Source organism: Muntiacus reevesi, chromosome 7, assembly GCF_963930625.1.
Source record: "Muntiacus reevesi chromosome 7, mMunRee1.1, whole genome shotgun sequence".
Taxonomy (NCBI): domain Eukaryota; kingdom Metazoa; phylum Chordata; class Mammalia; order Artiodactyla; family Cervidae; genus Muntiacus; species Muntiacus reevesi.
Window position 1 is genome coordinate 45,958,366 of NC_089255.1, and position 22,839 is coordinate 45,981,204.

Genomic DNA, 22,839 nt, shown 5'->3' on the forward strand with positions numbered 1-22,839 from the left:
TATGATAGGTATTTGAGAAACTTGGGACAAAGAAACAGAAACACCCAATCAGATAATGGCAACAATGACCATGTGGTGGCAGTCAATTTTTTTAGAAATGCCAAGAGGCAATGAATAAGGGAAGGGGAATGTAATAAACACATCTGGGGGAGAGGGGTCTGGATTCAAATCCCAGACACTCACTTAAAACTTCATTTTCTTATATCAAATGTAAGCTGCTTCTATAAGTAATTCCAAAAGAGGCATTCTAAAGATGTTCTCTCTGGTCTCAAAAAAAGTGCACAAGTACATGGGAGGCAGCCATGGTTTGGGAAGTGTTAACCGCTTCTCACCTGTCCCAGAACTCTCATCTAGAAATTGCACCACCACAAGCAACTCCCATCTCTCTTAGCTGGTCTTATGACCTGGGAGGCATTTAAGATTCCCACCTAGGAATGGTGCTGCTCATATGAAAACAATGGGTGCCCTCTCATTCCTGGGGAAGGAGGGCAACAATATGAACAAAAAGCAGTGAAGAGGGCTTCCCCAGTGGCTCAGTGTATAAGAATCCGCCTGCCAATGCAGGGGACACAGGTTCAATCCCTAGTCTGGGAAGATCCCACATGACTCAGAGCAAACTAAGCCCACAAGCCAAAACTACCCATGAGCCCTGGAGCCCGTGCTCTGCAACAAGAGAAGCTACTCTAACTAGAAGACTGCACCCTGCAATGAAGAGTAGCCCCTGCTCTCTACAACCAGAGAAAGCCCATGTGCAGCAGTGAAGACAAAGCGCAGCCAGAGTTTAAAAAAAAAAGGCAGTGACAAGTCTACCAGCACACAGTGGAGCTCTGAAGAGGAGAGGAGACATGGTTCAGAGGTGCAGCAGAGACAGTGTCACTCAAGCAGACTAGAACACCCAGGTTTTCTGACTCCAACCTTTATGGTGAATCACCAAATGACTAATAATATTTCAAATTTGGTATCACATAAAGTTTCAAAGTGTGGTCTGAGGACCAGCAGCATCAGTACCACCTGAAAACATGTAACACGTGCCAGTTTTTAGGCTTTGCGCCAAACCCACTGAATTAAGAGGCTCTGAGGTAAGACCCAACAGTGTTTTAACAAGCCCTCAGGATACGCTATACGCTAAAGGCGGGGGACCCACTGATCTAGTGGGCTGAAAGCTTAAATGATAGAGTTGGATACACTGGGTTTAAATCTTGGGTGTAAATCCAGACTCAAAGATGAAAATGCGACTTAAGAATATTGGTCAAGTCCTGGTTAATTTGAAGTGATAAAGTAGGTGGAAGAAAACACTGGTTGATTTGGAAAATAGTTACAGAGGCAAAAAAGTAGAGAGTGAAGATCACACGGAGAAGGCACAGGCAAGGCTCTGAGGATCTGTTTCAGCCACACGGCAGTTCTGTGTTCCTGAACCAAACCCAGAGCCCTTCAGTGTAAAGATGGGAAATCCCACAGAGGCTCAAAGATAGCCTAGGGTTAGATACATGCAGAAGTTCCTGGTCTGAAAGTTATGGAGTCTGAAAGTCGCTAGGGAGGGAGACAGCAACCTTAGGAGGCTGAAGCTAGGAGGAAACAGTGAAGGCCGCATTGAGTGTTCATCACCACCCTAGACTGATGGCAGCACTCCTGGCTGTCAGGAGCATGGGACCAAAAACCCTCTTGCACTGTTGGTGGGAATGGAAAGTGATTGCAGCCACTATGAAAGATAGTATGGAGATTCCTATAAAAAACTAGAAATAAAACTACCATATAACTGAACAATAGCACTACTGGGCATATACCCTGAGAAAATCATAATTGAAAAAGACACATGTATCTCAGTGTTCACTGCAACACGATTTACAATAGCCAGGACAGGGAAGCAACCTAAATTTCCATCGAAAGATGAATGGATAAAGAAGCTGTGGTGCATTTTCACAATGGAACATTCCTCAGCCACAGAAAGGACCACACTTCAGTCCGTGCTAATGAGGTGGATCAACCTAGAACCTGTTAAACAGAGTGAAGTAAGTCAGAAAGAGAAAAACAAATACTGTATACTAATGCATATATATGGAATCTAGAAAGATGGTACTGATGAATCTATTTGCAGGGCAGCAGTGGAGACACAGACATAGAGAACAGGCTTATGGACATGGGGTGGGGAAGGAGAGGGAGGGACAAACGGACAGAGCAGCATGGAAGCATATACACTACCACATGTAAAATAGCCAGTGGGAATTTGCTGAATGGCTCAGGGAACTCAAACTGGGGCTCTGTGACAACCTCGAGGGGTGGGATGGGAGGGGGGCTCAAGGGGGAGGGGCATATCCATATCTATGGTTGGTTTATGCAGATGAATGGCAGGAACCAACACAATATTGGAAAGCACGTATCCTTCAATTAAAAATAAAAATAATAAATAAATAAAATGGCATTATCGCCAAAAAACTAAAAAAGTCAACTAGAGAAACCAGAGCATGGGCAGTAGAGAGGAAGAGACAGACAGAGCTTCGGAGAACCAAAGCTGAAACTCTTGCTTTACTGTGGGTTTGAAAACAGAATCCACAGCCAAATTATTCTGACAAAAGCACACACAAAAGACCAACTACAAAGGAGGAATATGTGTTTGAACAAATGCCAAGAGGAAAAACTGACTTAAAACTTCGTACTGTGTCAAAAGCTTTGTTTGTTGACAGTAGAATTATCTTGAGTTTGTGGGGGAAAATTTCAAGGTCCACTCTAAAGCCTTCCTCAGAGACTCATAGCCCGGTTGCAGTGTTTTCTCAGTGAAACACTCCTAAGGAACATGCTAACAGGACGAGGGTGAAACCAAGAATGAGGGAGGTTCCCCCTGCCTGCCTGCACCCAGCCACTGGACCATTTCTCCCTGAGACATCCAGAGTCATGGAACCTTTGTGCCTGACCTCCAAGGTCTCCTAATTTTTTCTTTACTACATGATATATATCCAACCTGAGTGATTACAAGCTTCTATCACCTCACACACAGACTACAGCAACTATCCTTTTTAAAGACATTAACTGTGAAAACATGAAATATAAAGTATACACCTCAACTTATATACCAATCATCAAAGATAAATATATGTTACCATAATGTCATATTTGCTTTATGATTGCTATTTCTCTGTTTTTAAAGAACAAATGACAGATTTAGCTGAAGTCCCACAACATCCTTCTTTCTCACCCCATAGGTAGTCATTTTCCTGAGGGTAATTTCCATGCATGGTTTATGATGTTCCTAGATCTCCTTGTGTCTATAAACAATACATTCTGTTTCTCTTTGTATTTTTAAATTCAACAGATTCATCTTCTAAGATATCATTTCCTCTGTGCTCTAGTGTCTTCATACATTAAAATTTGTGTCCATCTGAGAGACATGAAAAAGCCATATCCTTATTGATTTTGCATTCTAGATTGCTTATGAGGCTGAATATCTTTCCCTATCTTTACAAGTAAGTTGAATTTCCTCTTCTCTCAAGTGCCTGTGCATTATCTTGATCTTTTTCCCTAGTGAGGGTGCTCAGTCACTCTGTCATATTTCACTCTTGTGACTCCCTGGACAGTAGCCAATCAGGTTCCTCTGTCCATAGGGTTTCCCAGGCCAGAATATCAGACTGGGTTGCCATTTCCTTCTCTAAGGGATTTTCCTGATCCAGAGATCGAACACAGGTCTCTGGCCCTGGCAGGATTCTTCACCACTGAGTCATCTGGGAAGCCCCGTTTGGAAACATCTTTTGCTACTATTTTAACTTTCATTAAGGCAAGTTGTCAACCTTCAGAGCTCCTACATCACTCTATGTTAATAATAGAGTATTTAAATTACTATAGCTTTCTAAGAAATTGGGATTAGTAATGAGTCTTCCACATATTTTCACACATACAAACATACCTATATATTTATTTTTCAGTCCTGCAGATGAATACCATGGTTGTCTGGATCTAGGTGACGATAAGCTGCTTTAATAGACTGATCTTTCTTCCAGAGGCTGCTTTCTTTTAACAGTTCTGATAAATTTCTTCATAGACTGACTAAATTATCTACGTAGATAAACCTATCACTTGCAACTGACAGTTTCATTTTTCTAATCCTGAAGTTGTTTCTTTTTCCTTTCCTTATTTCATAACTTTGTTACTTATTATCTCCATCTCCACTAGAATATAAACTCCATCAGGGCAGGAATGTTTAACTGTTTTATACTTCTGTATCCTCAATGTCTAGAGCTTACCAGGTAGAAGACATGAATAAATTATTTATTGAACAATGAATTTTGCATTCCTGGAGAAACCAGTTATAACTTGCAGTTATAGGTAAACACAAGACATGCTGGACTTTACTAATCTTTTATGAATCTTAGGTAGGACCCATATTGAGTTTAAAATTTTATTGCTTGGTATGCAATTCAATTTTGCTATCTTGATTCCGCTAGCTTCAAGGTAAAGTGAGGAAATTTTTTTTTTCTTCTTTCTGTTCTCTGAAACAAACGGAACCTACCTTTTGTTTTGTTGTTTTTTGATTCACTTATTTTATATTATGAAGACTATTTCTTTCAAGATCACAGATTCATCCAGATTTTCGAACTATCCATTTTTGTCTATATCTTCAACTTTTGGCTTCAAATTTTAATTTCATTTTCTTATAATTTTAAAAATCCTTATCTGAAGTTCTGCTCCTATAATTCATTAGTTTTTTTTTTGCCTCTCTCTTCTTTTGTTTTACTTGACCAAATCTACCAGACATTTGCACATTTTATTAATTTTTTCAAAGAGGCAGCTTCAGGTTCTGTTGATTCTCTCTGAAGTTTCTATTTCATTATTTTCTCTTGACTAAAACATTTTCTTTACATTATTTTGATCTTGTTCTACTTATCACTTCCTCAGGAAGGTACGTTAAATTATTCCACTAAATTTGTGTCTCTGAAATCCCCTGTTTCTCTTGCACCCATTTTCCCAACAATAGAGCAGATGGGGGACACTAAATAATCCTTAAATCCCTGAGAACTCTGAGAGTCGTTTAGTCTCTGATTTTCATTTTTCTCAATAAGCACCTTCACTAAGGCGCTAGTACAGAAATCATTAAAGGGTTTTAATAAAGGTTAAAAAAAAAAAAACCTCATTAAAAGGTCCATAGTAACTACTGTATGATCCAGCAATCTCACTCATTGGTCTATATCCAAAGAAATCAGGGTCTGCAACCCATGTTCATTGCAGTATTATTCAGAATAGCCAAGATAGGGAGACAACTTAAATGTCCCTTGATAGATGAATGGGTAAAGAACATGCGTGGTAGATATTTACAATGAAATATTTTCCACCATAAGAGAAAATGAAACCCTGCCATTTGTAGCAACACAGGTGAACCCAGAGAGCAATATGCTAAGTGATATAAGCCAGAGAATGACCAAAACTATATGGTATCACTTACATACAGGGTTCCTTCTTAAGCCATTCTCACTGAAACAGAAAATAGAAATGGTGGTTGCAAGGGCTGGGGGAGAGAGGTAAATAGGGTAATACAGGTCAAAGTGTATGAAATTTACAGTAAGAATCTAGCACACAGCATTACAACTATGTTAATAACATGGTATAGTGTACTTAAAAGTCGCTGAGTCAATAAGCATTCTCAACACACACACACAGACACACACAATGTGAGGTGATGGATGTGTTAGTTATTTTGATCTTGGTAATTATTCTATATGTATATGGACATCATATCATCAAGTTGCATACTTTAAAATATACATAGTTGTCAATTATTCCCAATTATTCCTCAATAAAGTTTTTTTTTTTTTTAAGGGTCCATAGTATGCTGACTTTGGGCACAAGTGCTACACAGATTTTCAAAAAATTAAAAGAAAATTAATTTTATAGTTAAAAATTTTTTAAAAAGGAATTAAAGTCATTAAACATACTTCCATGTACCTTACCCAAAAGTTATGTGACTAAAATCTCTGCCTGGCTTTATCTTCAACCAGGCTCTGTGACAAGGCCAATCTTCTATTTTTTTTTTTTTTAATTGTGAATTGTTCAAAGCCAACAGTATATATGAAAGCAAGATGATGAACAACAATGACTAGCAGACATGGTTTAGTCACAGTCACCAGGGACAGCCCAGGGAACCTAACCCTGAAAGGTCTCAGACTATCCAACATACAGTCAGGGAACTGCGACCTCGCTGTTTTATTTAAAAGGAGATGAACATTCCCAGGAAAGTTTTTACCTGTAATGTATGTGCAATAATATACACAATTAAACATCTACATTAAACAAAAACGCCTCATTACCTAGACCAAATTTGGCCTAATTAAAGAGTAAATCAAATTCATAAGAAAAATAATTTCTACAAGGCACAATAAGCTTGTTTTAATCTGGAACCTGAGTAAGGATACACATACCACTAGAGGCCTGAGCTCTATACCATAATCTCAAAAACAAAAAGTTGAACACAATTACTTAACCTTGGTGACCTCACATTATTAAGAGAAGGTACATCTTTAATAGAGTGTAGGTGTGCGGCATTCGATAGCCCGGAAGTCCCAGCAGACAGTGTATGAGCAATACCAGTGTTCTGAAACTGCATGTAATCCACACACAAGCAGTTGGTGGTGTGATGATACTCACTGGGATGTTAATAGGCACAACTAGTAACAGAGCAAAGAGACCAAAGAATCCTGTGATCACATTTTAAAGTACTTTCCCAATCTTGCTGCATACTGGGAGGCCAGGGAAGGGGGCAACTTTGCCCTCCAAGCAGATATTTGTTTGTAAAAAATGTAAATCCCAATGTGAGGAGTCAGAAGCTACCTGCAGAAAAAGTCTATGTAACCGTGAACAAGCCACTTCTCCTCTCTGCTGCTGCTTCTGCATCCACAGCATAAAATATACTGCTTGTTCAATTGACAGGGAGGCCCTGAGAATTATCTGTCTAAAAGCTCCAGAGAAAAGGTGTAAATAAAATGACCAGGGTAGCATCATTTCAGGCACCCAGTGAAAGGCTAAATTTCGATCACCTTCTGATCAGGGCCACACAGGCTCACAGGTATGAAAGCTTAAAAACTAAACATGTAAAACTTTTTGGTTCATAAATCTCTTTATTTTCTCCCATGCTCCGTCAGTCACTCAAACAAACAAAATACATTTCCTCCCTCCAGGGCTTAATTAGTTCTTTGTGTTCTCAGTTTCCATGGCCATAATCCATACGTTTATGATACCAAACGTATCTGAGGGACCGAAGGTGAGAGTAACTAAAAGTTCACATGCACATGGTTTTCTGGAAGGCATCTGGGGTATAAGAACAGAGAAAGGCAAATTTCCAAGGCTCCTGCAGGAAGGAAGTCAGACCAACTGGATATAAGTGGCCCTGAGAAACTTGGCCAAATGACTCACTTGGAGGATGCAGAACAAAGTCAACCATAGGACCTGCTTAGAGCTAGTCTCAGATTCAAGGTCACTATACGGAATACTGTAAGACAAAGCATCACTTTGGAAGGGCTCCCTGGGATTCATCAATCCAAGGAGAGAGTTTTCTTTCTTTTTTTTTAAATAACAACTCAGTTTAGACCCAACAGCACATGGCCCAGGCATTCTCTGCCACCAGGAGAGAAGTCTGATTTCCTTTTTACCTCAGAGCACTTGCTGGTCCCAATTACTTTCCACCAAAGCAAAAGTGAGGTCAAGGGCCAAATAAGCAGTTGTTATTGTCTCCTTTCAATACACTCAGATACAACATGATGAATGACCTATTTAATGCACATCACATTGGTGCATCCTATAGAAAAGATGACGCCTACCCACCCCAGTCAGCATTCCTGTCAGATCCCCATTTACAAAGCCTCTACAAGCTGCACTCTAGGTGACAGCATGATTTTGACCAGGTTAAGACTTCCTGTAGTGATATTTTTTGCTCAGCCAAATACTGCCTCAGATCTAAGAGGAAGTGGAAGAGAGAAAGAAAAAGTGGGGGAAACCAATAAAGGAAAGAAACATTATCAGAGAAAGAAAGAGACAAAATCCCTGGAGAAGCCCAGGCCAAAGCAGAGGGAAGATGACCTCTGACAACCAGCTGCCTACACACGGTGAGGCTTGTCTGCTGGACATCTCTAGGAAACCCAGTCCTAAAGCCCATGTTCAGTGGGGCCATGATGAATCTGGAGGGTTAGCTTCCTCTTGAACCCATAAATATTGTGCCAGAAAAATCATCCCCATCATTTCAAAAAAGCAAACCAAAGACCTGATGGGTGGGAAGAGTAGAGCCAGTATTTAAAAATATATACGTCACACTTATTCAGAGCAGTGACAATTTCACTAAATTATACTAAATGATGTGAAACTCTCTCTTTTATACTCTGTTTTTCTAATACTGGAGTCTCTAAAAGAAATGCAACATGACAAAATGCTACCCCATATGAAGAAGTAATGTTCTAAAGAGCAGAGATTTCAGAAGATGGGAAAAGCGAGTAACTCAATTCCAGAGATATCCTGGATCAGGGGTCCCCAAACTCTGGTACTGGTCCATGGCCTATTAGGAAGTGGGCTGCATAGCAGGAGGTGGGCGCTGAGTGGGCAAAGCTTCATTTGTATTTATAGCTGCTCCCTATGGCTGCCATTACCTTCTGAGCTCCGTCTCCTGTCAGATCAGCAATAGCTGATTCTTATATTAAATTCTCATATATCACAATGTAATATAATAGAAATAAAATACACATAAATATAAAGTGTTTGAATCATCCTGAAGTCATCTCCCACCACTCTGTTCCTGGGAAAATTATCTTCCATGAAACTGGCCCCAGGTGCTAAAAGGCTGAGGACCACTGCCTTAGACAACAGCTTGCAGGGGTACCGCAGACCCTGTGGTCCAGAGGAAAACATACCCTGCCCAAAACTGGAACAAGCCATCTTCATACTCATCCCAACACTGAATTTCTAGGCCCCTTGCTTTCTCCAAGGCCCACAAATATCATCATATGTTGAATCAAGTAAAAGCTAACAGTCTCACAACTGACCAAAACTAAGGTGTGTATGTTGCATAATAAGCTCAAAAATAAATAATGAAAACAAGAGAAAAAAGAAAACCAAATGGTCATTTACTCTAAGAATCCAGGCTTGTGTTTATGCTCCACATGAGGTCCAAATTGAATCTGGGCTTGAAATCCACCAAACTCACATGCTTTCTCGAAGGAGACAGGGTGGGAGCCATTTAGGATATCATCCCGAGCCTGCAACACAAGAGGACGCAAAAAGCATCAGGAGCTTGGGGGGACCAACACAATTTCTCCAGTGCCATGTTCCTGGCACCCAAGCCTACCCTCTCTGTGGAAAAATGGGAAGGGTGCCAGCCAACCCAGAGTGAGGCATTCATTCAGGATGCTGTGAGTGACTGCAGCTCTGCAGAATTAACGCAGAGGAAAAACAAGTCCGTGCCCAAATGGCCTATGGAAGGAAGGCATCGGCAATGTCCAGTATATTAAAACTAAAGCTTGAGTGTAATCTAGGGAGGTAGAAGTGATTGTGAAAAATAAAGGGGCAAAGGGAAATCCTTGTATAATGACCAGATTCACAGGGGACAGAAATGCAATATATTTTTATGACCCTAAGTGATAAAGTTAACAGAAAAATTACCTAGAAGTAAAATCAACCCAATCCTCACCCCAAGATAAACAGAACAGACAAGAACTTAGTACTGCAGACATCTGGGTAATGATAAGCAAATACACAGTCCTGGAATCAGGAAGGCACTGCACTTGAAGTCTTTCTCCTATTTTCTGACCCCTCACTTGTGTTGCTATTTATTCCTTTTCTTTCTACCTTTCCTTTCTCTAGTTAAATGACCCCCAGAGCACTCTCAGACGTACACTCTGACCTATGGCCCGAGCCTTAAACCAACAAGCATGTTGTTATTATCTGGATATCTCTCTCCCTTCTGGCCTACCAGACTCATTTCTCCAAGCCCTTCCTCCATCCACTAACTTGGGGGTCAGCAAAATTTTCCTGTAAAATGTCAGAGTGAACAAATTACATCTTCTGGGCCATGGGTCTCTGTCTCTACTGAAATCTGCCGTCAGAATATGAGTACTGCCACTGACAATACATAGACAGTAATGTGATAAAGAAGGGGATTTACCAATGTGCAGTACGTAAACGAATGAGATATGGTTCCAATAAAACTTTAATATTTATAAATACAGGTGACACCGTGGCTGCATTTTGCTGACCCTCTCCCTCCCACATTATTTCTATGAGTCAATACGTTGATAAGTAAAAGGAGAGGAAAGGGAAGTAATACAGGGAAGAATGAAAGAAGTAAGAGAGGAAGGAAGATGTTTTCCTTGAGCCAAAAGAAGTCTTCAGGGCTGTCTAGTGAAAACCCAAATCTTAATGTACTGGGTAACTGCCACTCAGATAAATTGAATGACTTGTTTGAGTTTAAACAATTAGTTAATGGTAAAAATATAAAATGTTATTGAGAGAATATCTTTCAGTTAATGAGAAATACTGATTTTCTGACCAATATCCATCCCTGTTTTCTAGATGTGAGCTAAGAAAGCGATAGTACATGTGAATGGTGAGCCAGGTATGTCCTGCAAAGCCAGAAGACAGAGAGAGACAGCAGTGGCTACCAGGACCCCCGCTGGGAGGCCAACCAAGGCCCCTCTCAGGATGGCTGGCAGCTCACAGTGGACATCAACCTGCACCACCACTCCACATGATTGAAAAGAGCATGTCGCAGACACGGCGAGAACCAGAGCCCAGTTCCTGCCCTCCACCAGCCCTAGCCGGAGCTCTGAAAGGCTCCCCAACCTCAGGGTCTGAGCATTCGATACTGTACCTGAACATAGAGCAAGTTCAGCTGCACGGGGTCTCTTGAGTCCACATTCTGATCAGAGTAAAAGAACTTCCGTCTAAGCAGCAGTGTTTCATTTTCATCTACTCCTTGTTCTCTGAATGTTCGGCTGTGATCCAGCCAATTTACTGCAATGCAAGATAACATATGAAAGAACTGTGTCTACTTTTCCTCTTAGTTCAAGAGGATTAAGCAAAACAGCAACATGAGGCAGATGTGGATTTTTAAAATGCTCATATTCAGTTATAGTTGCTTCTTAGATTAAATCTGAACTCTTTAACTTGGCAAAGTAATTGGATGCATACTACATGACATATGAAAAAGCAAATGACAGAGAAGTTCACAGCTATTCCTAAATTAGTAAAATCCCACAAGGAATTTATAATATGCCCATTCCTTGGGTGGAGGAAGAAACAAGGAAAACAGTGCTTTAAGCCAAGACAATCAAGTCTGCATTTTCTTTTAAGTCAAGACTGGTCTTTACTCTGATCAGGTTAAATAATTTATAAACTCTGAGCATGAGTTACTACCCTTGACCTTAAGCAGAAAAGAGGAAAGTGGAAGTAATTGGGACCAGGAGAGGACAGGACACTGAGGGGAGGGGGGGGGGAGAACCCTGCACATGGCCCACCAGTAATCTCACTCATTTAGAAAATACTGGCCTGATACCTAGATACATGGGGATGGAACATTCCTCTCTTCTTCCCACAGCTCTCATTCCTACACTCCTCCCCAGGCTTCACATACACACACATACTGAGAGCAAGTATTTATTAACAAGTGTTGACTTCAGCACAGGGAATGTATCGAATGGACCTCCTCTCCTACACTAGCCCGGACAGCATCATGCACAGTATAATCCTCAGGATTTCTCTACCAAGGTCTCACTTGGAAAGAAGTGTGCAACTGAAAATTAAATGAGGCAAAAAGAAAAAAAAGAGAGATTGGAGACCAACAAACATAAGGACAAGGATGACATCTTCCCAATGCAACAGCAAGAGAAAGAACAATGAAACAAAGTAAGAAGTTGGGAAGGTCTGAGTGAAATGTGCATCAAGTAAGATCCTTCTGGGAAGGTGGGGGCTGGGGGTTGTCAGCCAGTGCACAAAAAACAGGCTTTGGGGACACAGAGTGTAAATATACTTGTTTTTCTGCATATTAACTCTGTAGTCGTAGAAAAGGATTTTCCTGTGGTGGAATTATATTGCTATTTTGTAACCCCTAAGGAAATAATGGATCGAGGCAATAGTCATCCAAGTCTGTTAACGTAGGCAATAGTCATTCAAGGCTGTTAACGTCACAAAAAGGAGACAATCAAATTCAGCTTCCTAATGGATGTACCACATAGGAGTCACTATTCTTAAACACAGATACACATATCTGATCAAGCCTCCAGAACTCAGGAATTAAAAGGGACATATGAACATGTTAGATGACACCGCAGGCATCTAACAAAATCTAGAATATAGGAAATTTTATATAAGTAACAATCCAGGTTTTTCCCCTCAATAATTACAAGGCAAAAAATAAAAAAGAGACATGGAGAGAAAGCCTTGGGACTAAAAGAGTTAAGCAGCCTATCATCCAAGCTTATTTGGACCCTAGTTCAAACTGCTAACAAAAAAGTTTTTTTTAGAAGGCAATGGAGAAAATGTGAACATGATGCATATATTTGACATTAAGAGATTACCTTTTAGATGTGAAATGCTATTATCAATTTTTCCCCTTTAAGGGTCTTTTTCTTTTAGTGACATAGACCCAAATGTTCATAGATGAAATAAAACAAAGGAACAAAGACCCCTGTTCTGGATCATACAAATTATGGGAGAGGAGAGAGGCCAGGCAGCCCATGTGCCCACATCACACTTCCTCCCTGGACACTCACAGTCGTCATCCGTGTGAAGCTTGGCCTTCAGCTTCTCCATCTTCCTCTCATCTCGTAACAGCGTCCTGTCTTTTTTTAGTGTACCCGTCCCTTCTTCTTTCTTTTCTTCAATTGTTTCTTGGATTAAAGAGTATTCTTCATAGTTTGTAATTCCTAAAATTATCAATGAGTTTATCAATTAGATTAGTGACTACACTGCCATCAGTCCCTTTCGTCCTGGGGCCTGTAATACTCCAAGGAGTCCCTGGGAACGAAGGACAGAAAGAAGCCTTGCCTAGGTGGAAGGTCAGGGCCACTCCAGGGAGCATACATCAAGTGACTGGTCACAAAGGAGGGTCCTCCACTACTTAAGTCACATTCAAATGTCATGTTAAAGTCTCCTGAGTAATTTGTGTGTAATAAGAAGAGATAAAACAGAGGAAGGTAAGACAATGTCAAACAAGCAGGGTCTGAAGGACCTGGGCTTCATTTTCATGACAAGAAAAATAAGAAAGGAAAGGTCACTTTCTTCAAATATTCAAGAGGGTTTCATATATTGCAACATCTGTAAGACGTTATCAAAAAACCAAACAAACATCCTGGCCAACCCAACAGAAAGGAGAAAGACTTGTTCTTTGAGGAGACGAATAGAAGCAGGGTGGGGGGCAATGTCTAATATGATTGTATAGGCTGTCCCCATGAGTCTTCAGGAGGTAACGGAGGTCAGTGATGCTTAGACAGAATCTTCAGTCATGGGTGGGAGCCTGAACCATATGATTTCAAAAAACATTATTTTCAATTTGAGAATTCATTTTACTTTGAAAGGGAAATAAAAGCTCTCACTTGTGACTCAGAGAGACGCTGAAGTGTTTGCAATACCAGTTAGCCGGTTTGCGTATCAGGAAAATGAACACACTCTCTTGGGATTGCGCCAAAGTCAATGTGTTACGATATGTTAAAAATTGCTGAGACACTCAAAGTGGGTGAAAAAAGGAGAGGTATGCTATTAAAAACAAAGCAACATCCAGAAGCTTGGCATGTAAACGCTCACCTATCCTGCTGCAGATAGTAACCAGGAGTTCCCCGACCGTCTTGGAGTCATCCACCATCACTGTTTTCACGGATCCATCGAGCATCCGGATTTTCTGAGGTCTCTGTTTCTTTTTATATTCCAAAATATCCTAGAGCAAAATCATACAAACATTTCATGTTGCATGGGAAATTAGATAATAAACTTGGACACTTCTCTTTAATAAAAGAATTTTCTCTAGCTCTGTCTGATTCTTTTCTTCTAATTTTTCACAAGATTTTTGCCACTAACACAGAATCTCCAGTGCTAAACTGCTTACATGAAGATTCTTAAAAATCTGATAGTAAAATTGCACCCCCAGAAGTACTACTTATAGCTCACAGTTACTGAAAACTAACCTCTATAAAGTCAAAGTAGCATATGTCCTTCTGAAAGGCTGAGAATGATCTGCTGTAATGAAAATTAGCAAAGGAAAATGCCTACTTGTTTTTTGAAAAGATTTTGTTTCTCCAGTGGTCTCTTACATAGTAATAAGCAATTTTATATATATGTGTGTGTGTGTGTGTATACATATGTCATAAAGGACATAAATAATGCCCCCATAATTCTTCATGTAATGGTATATCACCGTAAAAGTGGTTTTCACAATAATGGCAACATCAAAAAGGTAATAAGTGTGAGAGTTATGTCTAAATAAGAGATTTATCTTTTACTACACTTCTTAAAAATAGAACTATGGAAGGAAAATTAACTGGCACCTCATACTTCACTCTCATTTATGGAATATTGACTAATCTGTCTATTCTGTACATCAAAATCCAGTATATCTCAGAAGTTAAGTTGAACAGAATATAACACATGTTTTTTAAAATTGAAGCATAGTTGATTTACACATTATGTGTGTTTCAGGTACACAGCAGAGTGATTCAGTTACAAACGTACATTTTTTCAGAGCATCTTCCATTATGCGTTATTACATGATACTGAATATGGTTTCCTGTTACTCATTACTTTTTACTCATTATTTCTTCCTACTTCCACAACCATTTTTGTTGTTAATATTGCTGATAGTGATTAAATACATCTAATATGAACTTTTTATAAAAGCAAACCACTGGTTATGATTTAACCTCTGACAACCTTTAGGATCGATAGATAGATTGATAGTTTGATAGAGCGAACAACTACTTTGCTCCCTCTGGATCCTTCCTTTCTATCACCAGTCACCAGGGCACTTCCTACATACTTAGAGGAAGATGCTCTATTTCATAACTACCGAGGTCCAACAATGGCACGTAGAAATAGCTTAAAATCATGGTCTCATGCTGCTTTAATTACTCTGTGAAGTTTCAAGAATTTGGACTGTTGATATTTCCTATCTAACCTGGACAAACTTTACAAAGTATACTATGTCAAAACTATTAAACGAGGCTCTGAAATCAAAATAGATTTTTGAATCTCTGCTTTTCTTTGAAGCATAACCATGTTGGCTTCTATGGAAGGCCTAGAGACAAAGTGTTGAAAAATCAAAGAAAGATCAACAGCATACCCCATTTCGCAACATGTAGTAATCCAGTGTTCTGCCCGCTTCCAGCCAAATTCCTTTCCGAGGGTCTTCATCCGAGAGAAATAGCCCATAGTCAGAAGCTGGAGGAAAAACAGAAGGAAAAATAAAAGGTAAAGTGATGATGAACCCATCACTGACTTCCAGACCCTTGAATCTGCTGACTTGGCAGGATGGGAGGTTGGGGGGGTGGGGGAGGCAGTCTCCTTCACCAGAGAAATACTTCATTCTCAAAACATGAGCAGCCACTGGGACTAAAACAGATTGAGAAGAATAAGAGCTGAGCTGCAAAACCAACACCCACAGATGAGGTTCAGGTTTCTTAAAACCAGCGGGCAGTAGGTGTGTCTAAAGTTTAGGGAAACACCAGAAACAAAACAGTCTAAATTTCTTGTTAACTGAACTGGGCTTTTGTTTCCTACCACGTGCTTTAAAAGTCAGGTCAAGAACTCATGAGAGACTATGGAAATAATCACTCGAGTCCAAGGGCACTTAGGTAAAGAGGGGCTGATGGAGACTTTATACTTGGCATAATCCTTCCATCACCCCCACATGGCATTACAAAATAAAAAGGACTGTTCCCCATGAGGTGAAATCTCTGCTCCCCGTACCATCAAATTATGAGTAAAGTTGGAGAGTTAATCCCTGTGTTCTTCACAGAAATCCCTTAATCTAACTCAGGAAGTACAAGATGGTGGAGGCAGTACAAGATCGAAAGCGATATCATTTTCTGTCTCAAGATTTGTCTCTTCCTAAATGTGATTCAAGGAAACCTCAGAGACCCAGATGAGGGCCAGAGCTCCTGTTGTTTCTTAGAAAAACAACTACAAGATCTATAAAGGTTTGTATCTTCACCAGAGCTTTATAGCAATCCAACTCAAACAAAGTTTTAAAAAGTCTGGGAATAAACAGTAACAGAAAAGCAGAAAAGTAAAAACATCAGATATGATTGGATAACCAGAACTTGGGAACCTGGGCAAATTTTATTTTTTTTGGGTAATCTAGAAATAACAGTGTTTTGAATAATACAGCCATTGCTTTTGGACCAAAAGATTCGTGGTTTTGTGAGTAACAGAACTTTTCAAGAAGACCCATGCCTCACAATAACTGTCTTTGAATGGTGGATTTTTATCAAACCAATTTTTAAGGAAAGTTTTAATCCATTTTTACACTAAAGGCTTATGAATTCAGGAGTAACCTCAATTTCTTATCAGTCAAACACTAAATAAAGGAAGGAAATGTAGAGAGAAGACAAAGGGAAATGGAAAATAAACTTGTATGACTGACTTGTTTAAACTCAGATTAACTGTGGTCAGTAGTTTAACCAAACATTAAACAAAACATGTATCACGATTTTTTTTAACGTTTGAGATACAGGTTAGAAGCCCCTGCAAAGTACTTGAAATATGATGCTCGCCCCGGGTCCTGATGGCGGTTTCAGTCTTCTTCAGGCCGCTGGCAGTAGAAACAGTGTGAAACGGGGCTCGGGATACACAAAAGCAATAAAGGTCAGAGCAACGTCATCTGTGCTCTGAAGGCCTTTATACCAAAAAGTGATTTGTAAACTGCGGAACACGTTGCTGAAGTATGAACGGGACATGATGATGGTGCTGGTTCACTGGCAGAACTACGGTGATGTCATTACAAGTTTTACATACGAGGCGAGTAAGGTCTAGGATAAGAATTTCATTTGAAACGTATACACTAGCTGACCTGTGCACATATGCAGAGCCTCTGTTTCCCTAGCTACCAAGGGTAAAACATACATACACACTTCAAGCAGCCAGAAAATAACCAATGACCTACCTTGGCCAGTTTGCGCCTCGGGTACCCTTTCTCGAATGACTCGACATGCATCATACACAGCCGTTGATGGCTCAAACTGCATGGTCTTCACCACATTGCAGTGGCGGACACAAATCTTTAAGGACAGAGCCACCATTTTCCCAGGAGATTTGTGGACTCTCACTTAGAGTGTCTGGAAGACACAAAGGGACAAACTGTGACATTCATGATAACTGGCCAAAAAAAAGTTAGACTCTGAATCAGCTTTAAAAATCAAAAAAGAATACAATGGCAATTAAAGAAAAGGCTTTGGACAAAACTACCAATTAAAAAATAACTTGAAAAATTTAGAATAAGACAGCAGCACACAGTCTTGGAGTTACCACAGCGTGGCAAGGAGATCCTCCTAGAAGGAGGAACTACAGGCGTTCTCCAAGGCTCCTTCTCAGGCTGGTCCCCACTTTGGGTTTTTCCAAGTGTTAGTCAGTTGTGTCCAACTCTTTGCAACCCCATGGACCATATAGCCCACCAGGCTCCTCTGTTCATGCGATTCTCCAGGCAAGAATACTGGAGTGGGTTGCCATGTCCTCCTCCAGGGGATTTTCCCGACCCAGGGATTGAACCTGCGTCTCCTGCATTACAGGCAGATTCTCTATCATCTGATGGACTGGGGAAGCCGTTGGGTTTTCCCAAGGTGGGGAGGAATTTCCCAGGTGAATGTCCTCCAGGTGAGAGGCAGAGCACCCACTGCTGTCTCCTGTAGATACCTGTCAGTACCCTCAATCACAGGGCTCCCTCCCCAGCAGCTCCTGGGCAGAGAAGAAGCATCTGCCCTCTGGGGGTGCTTCTCACAGCCAAACTGCACCACGTCTGTACCAGAAGACTTGGCTTGTAGGCCCAGACCCATCCCCAGGAGATGGTAACTGGCCACTCTGCTTCCATTTCCCCACAATAAGAGAGCTACTCTGTCTGCCCTGCATAATTCATAGAAGAACTGAATCCTGAGCGGACATCAATGCCAGGCCAATGCACAGCCATCACTAATGAGGCCAGAGTGAGATATTTTAAACACTCAGTGTACCAGGCAGCTTCACACTCTTCAGGGGTCTCAATGTAGAGAAAGAGATGATTTAGTTGTTCTTTCATTCAGACAAAAGCCTGGGATATTTTACTTCTTACCCAGTTCAATGGCTTTAAAAATAGATAGGTGCTTAGCCTAGGTTTGAATTGTTTCACAAAAGCCTGCTTTTGCCATTTTAAATGCACTTTCCAAGTTGATGGCTTCGAGGTTATTTCCATTACCTGTTCTATTCCTTGGCCAAACTTACCCCCCACACCCAGACCAGCCCAGTCTCTATCAAAGCAGGCCTTGGGTGCAAAAGGGAGGCATTTCTCTGGAGCTGAGGAGCCAACACAGACCTACCCAGCTCACCATCATTCTGGCAACCAAAATAAGGGACTTCACAGTGAGTAGCTATTAGAATCCTAGAATGGCATGGATAACAAACCTTCAGGAGTGGCAAGCTCACACTCCTTTCTTGTCTTTCATTAGAGAATCTACAGGAAGTAAGGACCACCGTTCCCTCTGCGAATGCAAGCCCTAAGAAGCAACAAGGTGGCCAGAGGCAGAGAGGACAACAGGCTGACCAGGCCCAGACCTGGGGCGGGAGCCTCAATCTGCTTCTCAGCAAGCCTCACTGACCTCTAGCTTCCTAATATCAAGCAACTCTGGTCACTTGGCCATGGAGCACAGTTTTAAACAGAAGCTCTGGTACTTAGGGGCAGGGTGTACACACACTCTCATGCAGCGGCCATTTGGTCTGTACAACTGTAAAGTCATTCTGACCTCTGCTTACCTTCTGCATGAATTCTGTCCATGAAAACACGAAAATGTTTTTTACCTGAGAAATATCAAGATATACTTGGTAACAACAACAGTATTCACTGACAATCTGCTTTAAATGGAATTAATTGACTCTAGTCTGGTCATTGGCTAGATTGAGTTATTCAGAATATCTGATGGCTTTCCATCTACAATACTGAGATCTTGCAAAGCCATATATGCAGGCATCCTTTGGAGATGTTGCAGATTTGGTTCCAGACCACCACGATAAAGTGGGATACTGAAATGGAGTGAATCACATGGATTTTTCTGGTTTCCTTGTGCATATAAAAGTCATGTTTACACAATAATGTGGTAATATTAAGTGTACAATACCATTATGTCTCGAAAGAAAATACATATACTCTATCAGAAAATAATTTATTGCTAAAAAACACTAAGCATTCTCTGACCTGTTAGCAAGTTGTAAATGTTTTGCTGGTGGAAGGTCATGCTGATGAACGATGACTGATGAGGGTAGTAGTGTTGAAGATTAGTTTGGCTGTGGCCACTGCTTAAAATGACAGTGAATTTTGCTGTACTGACTGACCCTTCCTTTCACAAAGGATTTTTATATAGCACTTCTAATTTCCTTCGAGAACTTTTCCTCTGCATTTACAACCTGACTGCTTGGCACAAAAGGCCTAGCTTTCAGCCTGTTTTGGCCTTTGTCACTAATGCAATCATTCTAGCTTTGGACTTAAAGTGAGAGACATGAGACTCTTCCATTTATTTCACCACTTAGAGGCCACTGTAGGGTTATTTACTGGCCTAATTTCAATATTGCTGTGTCTCGGGGAATAGAAGAGGCCAGAGGAGAGGGAGAGAGATGAGAGAACGGCTGGTCAGTAGAGTAGTCAGAACACAATTTATCAATTAAGTTCCCTGTCTCATGTATGGGTGCAATTCAAAGTTTCCCCAAACAATTATAATAGTCACATCACAAATACAATAATGAAAAAATTTGAAATACTACTAGGATTACCAAAATGGAAAACAGAGATATGAAGTGAGCAAATACTGTTGGAAAAATGGTGACACTGATAGACTTGTTTGACTCAGTGTTGCCACAAACCTTTGATATGTAAAAAAAAAAAGAAAACCAAAAAAAAAAACAAAACACGTGGTATCTGCAAAGCACAGTAAAACAGGATGCTATAAAACGCAGTATGCCTATAAAAGGCTCTACTCAACTCTTTTTATAGGCATATTTAATAAATCAACTCTCCAATTTGAGGAAATCAAAATGTATGGTATCACTCATACACAGAATTTAAAAAAATAATACAAATGAATGTATATGCAAAACAAAATCAGACTCATAGATAAAGAAAACTTGTGATTACCAAAGGGGGAAAGAAAAGGAGAGGGACAAATTAAGGGTGTGAGACTAACAAATACAAACTACTATGTATAAAATAGATAAGCAAGGAAGGTATACTGTATAGCACAGGGAATTTCAGCCATGATCCCATAACCTATGATGGAGTATCATCCACAAAAATACCAAACCACTATGCTGTCCAGCTGAAACTAACATCATGTTGTACCTCAACTATACTTCAATAAAAATAAACTCTAGAGATAAATTGACAAATCTGCTGAGATGTAGACCATTCCATGGGTTAGTTTTTCTTACAACTATGGGGATTCCTGACCCTGTGAGATCTTTGAGCGTGAAAATGAAAGTAGCTCTGTTGTTTCCAACTCTTTGTGACCCCATGGATGGTAGCCTGCTAGGCTCCTCTGTCCATGAAATTCCCCAGGTAAGAGCACCGGCGTGGGTAGCCACTCCCTTCTCCAGGGGATCTTCCCAACTCAGGGACTGAAACTGGGTCTCCCACATTGCAGGCAGATTCTTCACTGTTGAGGCACCAGGAAAGCCCCATGATCATGGCTGGTGGTAACAGTCAGTGGCAAAGACTGTGGAACTCAATGATATCATGGATGCTGTTTATACAATACACCAGAGAGAGTGGGATGGTTAATATTCTTCATTCCCTGGGAATAGGAAGCAATACAATATAAGTGTCCCTGCATGAAGCGTCTCTTCCCAGGCTAATCATTGGGTTTTCTGAAGAGTAAATGAATGGTCTCTGCAGCCAAGCAGAGAAAGACTTGATCACAGAAAGACAGAGCAATGACATGGGGTGAGAGCAGAATTCAGCAGCAGAACAGACCACATAGGAGCTCAGCAGGAAGAAGACACTGGGGCAGCGAGGAGAAAGGGGCAAATGGAGGTCTGGGGACTCTAGGACAGATGGTGCACAATCAACGAGCAACATGGGAGAGAAGCCCAGAACACTGGGAAGCAGAAGGGAAGAAGAAAAAATTGACGGTGAAGGAACGTCTCTATCCAAAACAACTGGGAAAATGAAGACGGCATTGACTAAGGAGGAGAAAGCTGCAGGAAGGCACAAGTTTGGGGTGAAAAGTCACTAACAAGTTTCTTCAGGATGTATTCAGTGAGATGTGGAGCAGAATCTAATACAAAACTGGAAGTATGGGACTTCTCTGGTGGTCCAATGGCTAAGACTCCACACTCTCCATGGAGGGTACCCAGGTTCCATCCCAGGTCAGGGAAACTAGATCCCCCCTGCCACAGCCAAGAGTTCAAATGCCACAACTAAAGATCCCACATGCTGCAACAAATATCAAAGATCCCGCGTGCTGCAACTAAGCATTGGCACAGGCAGGTAGCTAGACAGGGAGATACATACACACACACATACATATAAAATTTTTTTTAAAAAATCTGGAGTTATAAGTCATCGTGGTCAAATCCTGGGGGTTAGAAACATCATCTAGGGAGTGAGCAAGAGAGGAAACAGACCTGAGGTCTGGACCACAGGAAGGCCTAGTGGTGGGGGAGGGAGGAGTATGGAGGAGGAGACAGGCAGAGGAAGCTGTGTGACACAGGAGGGAGCAATCACCTGGGTTAAACGCTAGTCACAGTTCAGGAAGAGGGGCACTGAGCTAGGACAGCTGAATTGGACAGCTTGGAGGTCTCTAGCAGCGGAGGTAAGAGGAGAAAAGAGGAGCGAGAAAGGCCAGAGCAGCAGCTTTACGAGACAGACGAGAAGGGCTGGCCCACAGAGTACAGAGACCTGCTGGAAGGCGTGGAAGGACAGGCAGTAGCTCTCATTTATGCTCTGAAGGCTTTTTATCCAGAAGCAATTCATCACATGCTTGCTGCAAACTTTACAGAATATCTATATAGCCCTGGCTGCCCCCTTATTACAGCCCAAGGGGCAGTCCCGGGATAGCTAAGTGCCCTTCCTGGAGACAGGTGCCTCACCACACACACTGCAGCATGCATGTGTGAGAGGAGAGGGTAGGATTAGGTAAGTCTTGGTTCAAGCAAAGGGTGCTGGACGGGAGCAAGTGGTCCAGGGTCAGTCCCAGCCTGTCGATACCTTGGACCTTCTCTCTTGGCTTTCCAGAGAGCAGGAAGTGACCAACTCCCATGAAAGAAGCCAGTGGACACGTGATGCTCAGCCAACTCCTCCCCATCTCCTTATCCTGATATCTCATGATGGAGGCCACTCTCCTTAGTTCAGGACATATGTTCAACAGAACAAGGGACACCAGATTCATTACTTGATCCATGTTCAAGTTTTCTATCCTCTCAAAACAATCACTGCAAAAACCATCAGTTTCACTACATGGGGACACATTACACAAAAATACAAAAAAATCCAATTAGTCACCCTGAAAGAGCTGCGCACTGTGGTTGAAAACTAAAAGGCTCCAATTTCTTCTACTAGTCTTGGCTCTCTGTTTTCTTATGACTCAGTGTTCCCAACCATGAAAGCATGAAACAAGACAGACAATTTCCTGCATGGGAATATTTTTTTAATGTAAATTA

At 41.1% G+C, this 22,839-nt stretch overlaps 1 protein-coding gene across 3 annotated transcripts in view; it reads right to left on the reverse strand.

The window, feature by feature from the left end:
* TLN2 (talin 2) overlaps positions 1-22,839 on the reverse strand; it is a 483,978-nt gene that overhangs the window by 191,602 nt on the left and 269,537 nt on the right. For all 3 annotated transcript variants that reach the window (XM_065940303.1, XM_065940301.1, XM_065940302.1), the window contains exons 4-9: positions 17,111-17,282; positions 15,290-15,387; positions 13,762-13,891; positions 12,732-12,884; positions 10,832-10,974; positions 9,094-9,221 (exon numbers count right to left, since the gene is read on the reverse strand). In XM_065940303.1, coding sequence (XP_065796375.1) covers positions 9,094-9,221; positions 10,832-10,974; positions 12,732-12,884; positions 13,762-13,891; positions 15,290-15,387; positions 17,111-17,246 — 788 coding nt within the window. In that variant the 5' untranslated portion in view covers positions 17,247-17,282. The remainder of the gene's footprint in view (positions 1-9,093; positions 9,222-10,831; positions 10,975-12,731; positions 12,885-13,761; positions 13,892-15,289; positions 15,388-17,110; positions 17,283-22,839) is intronic.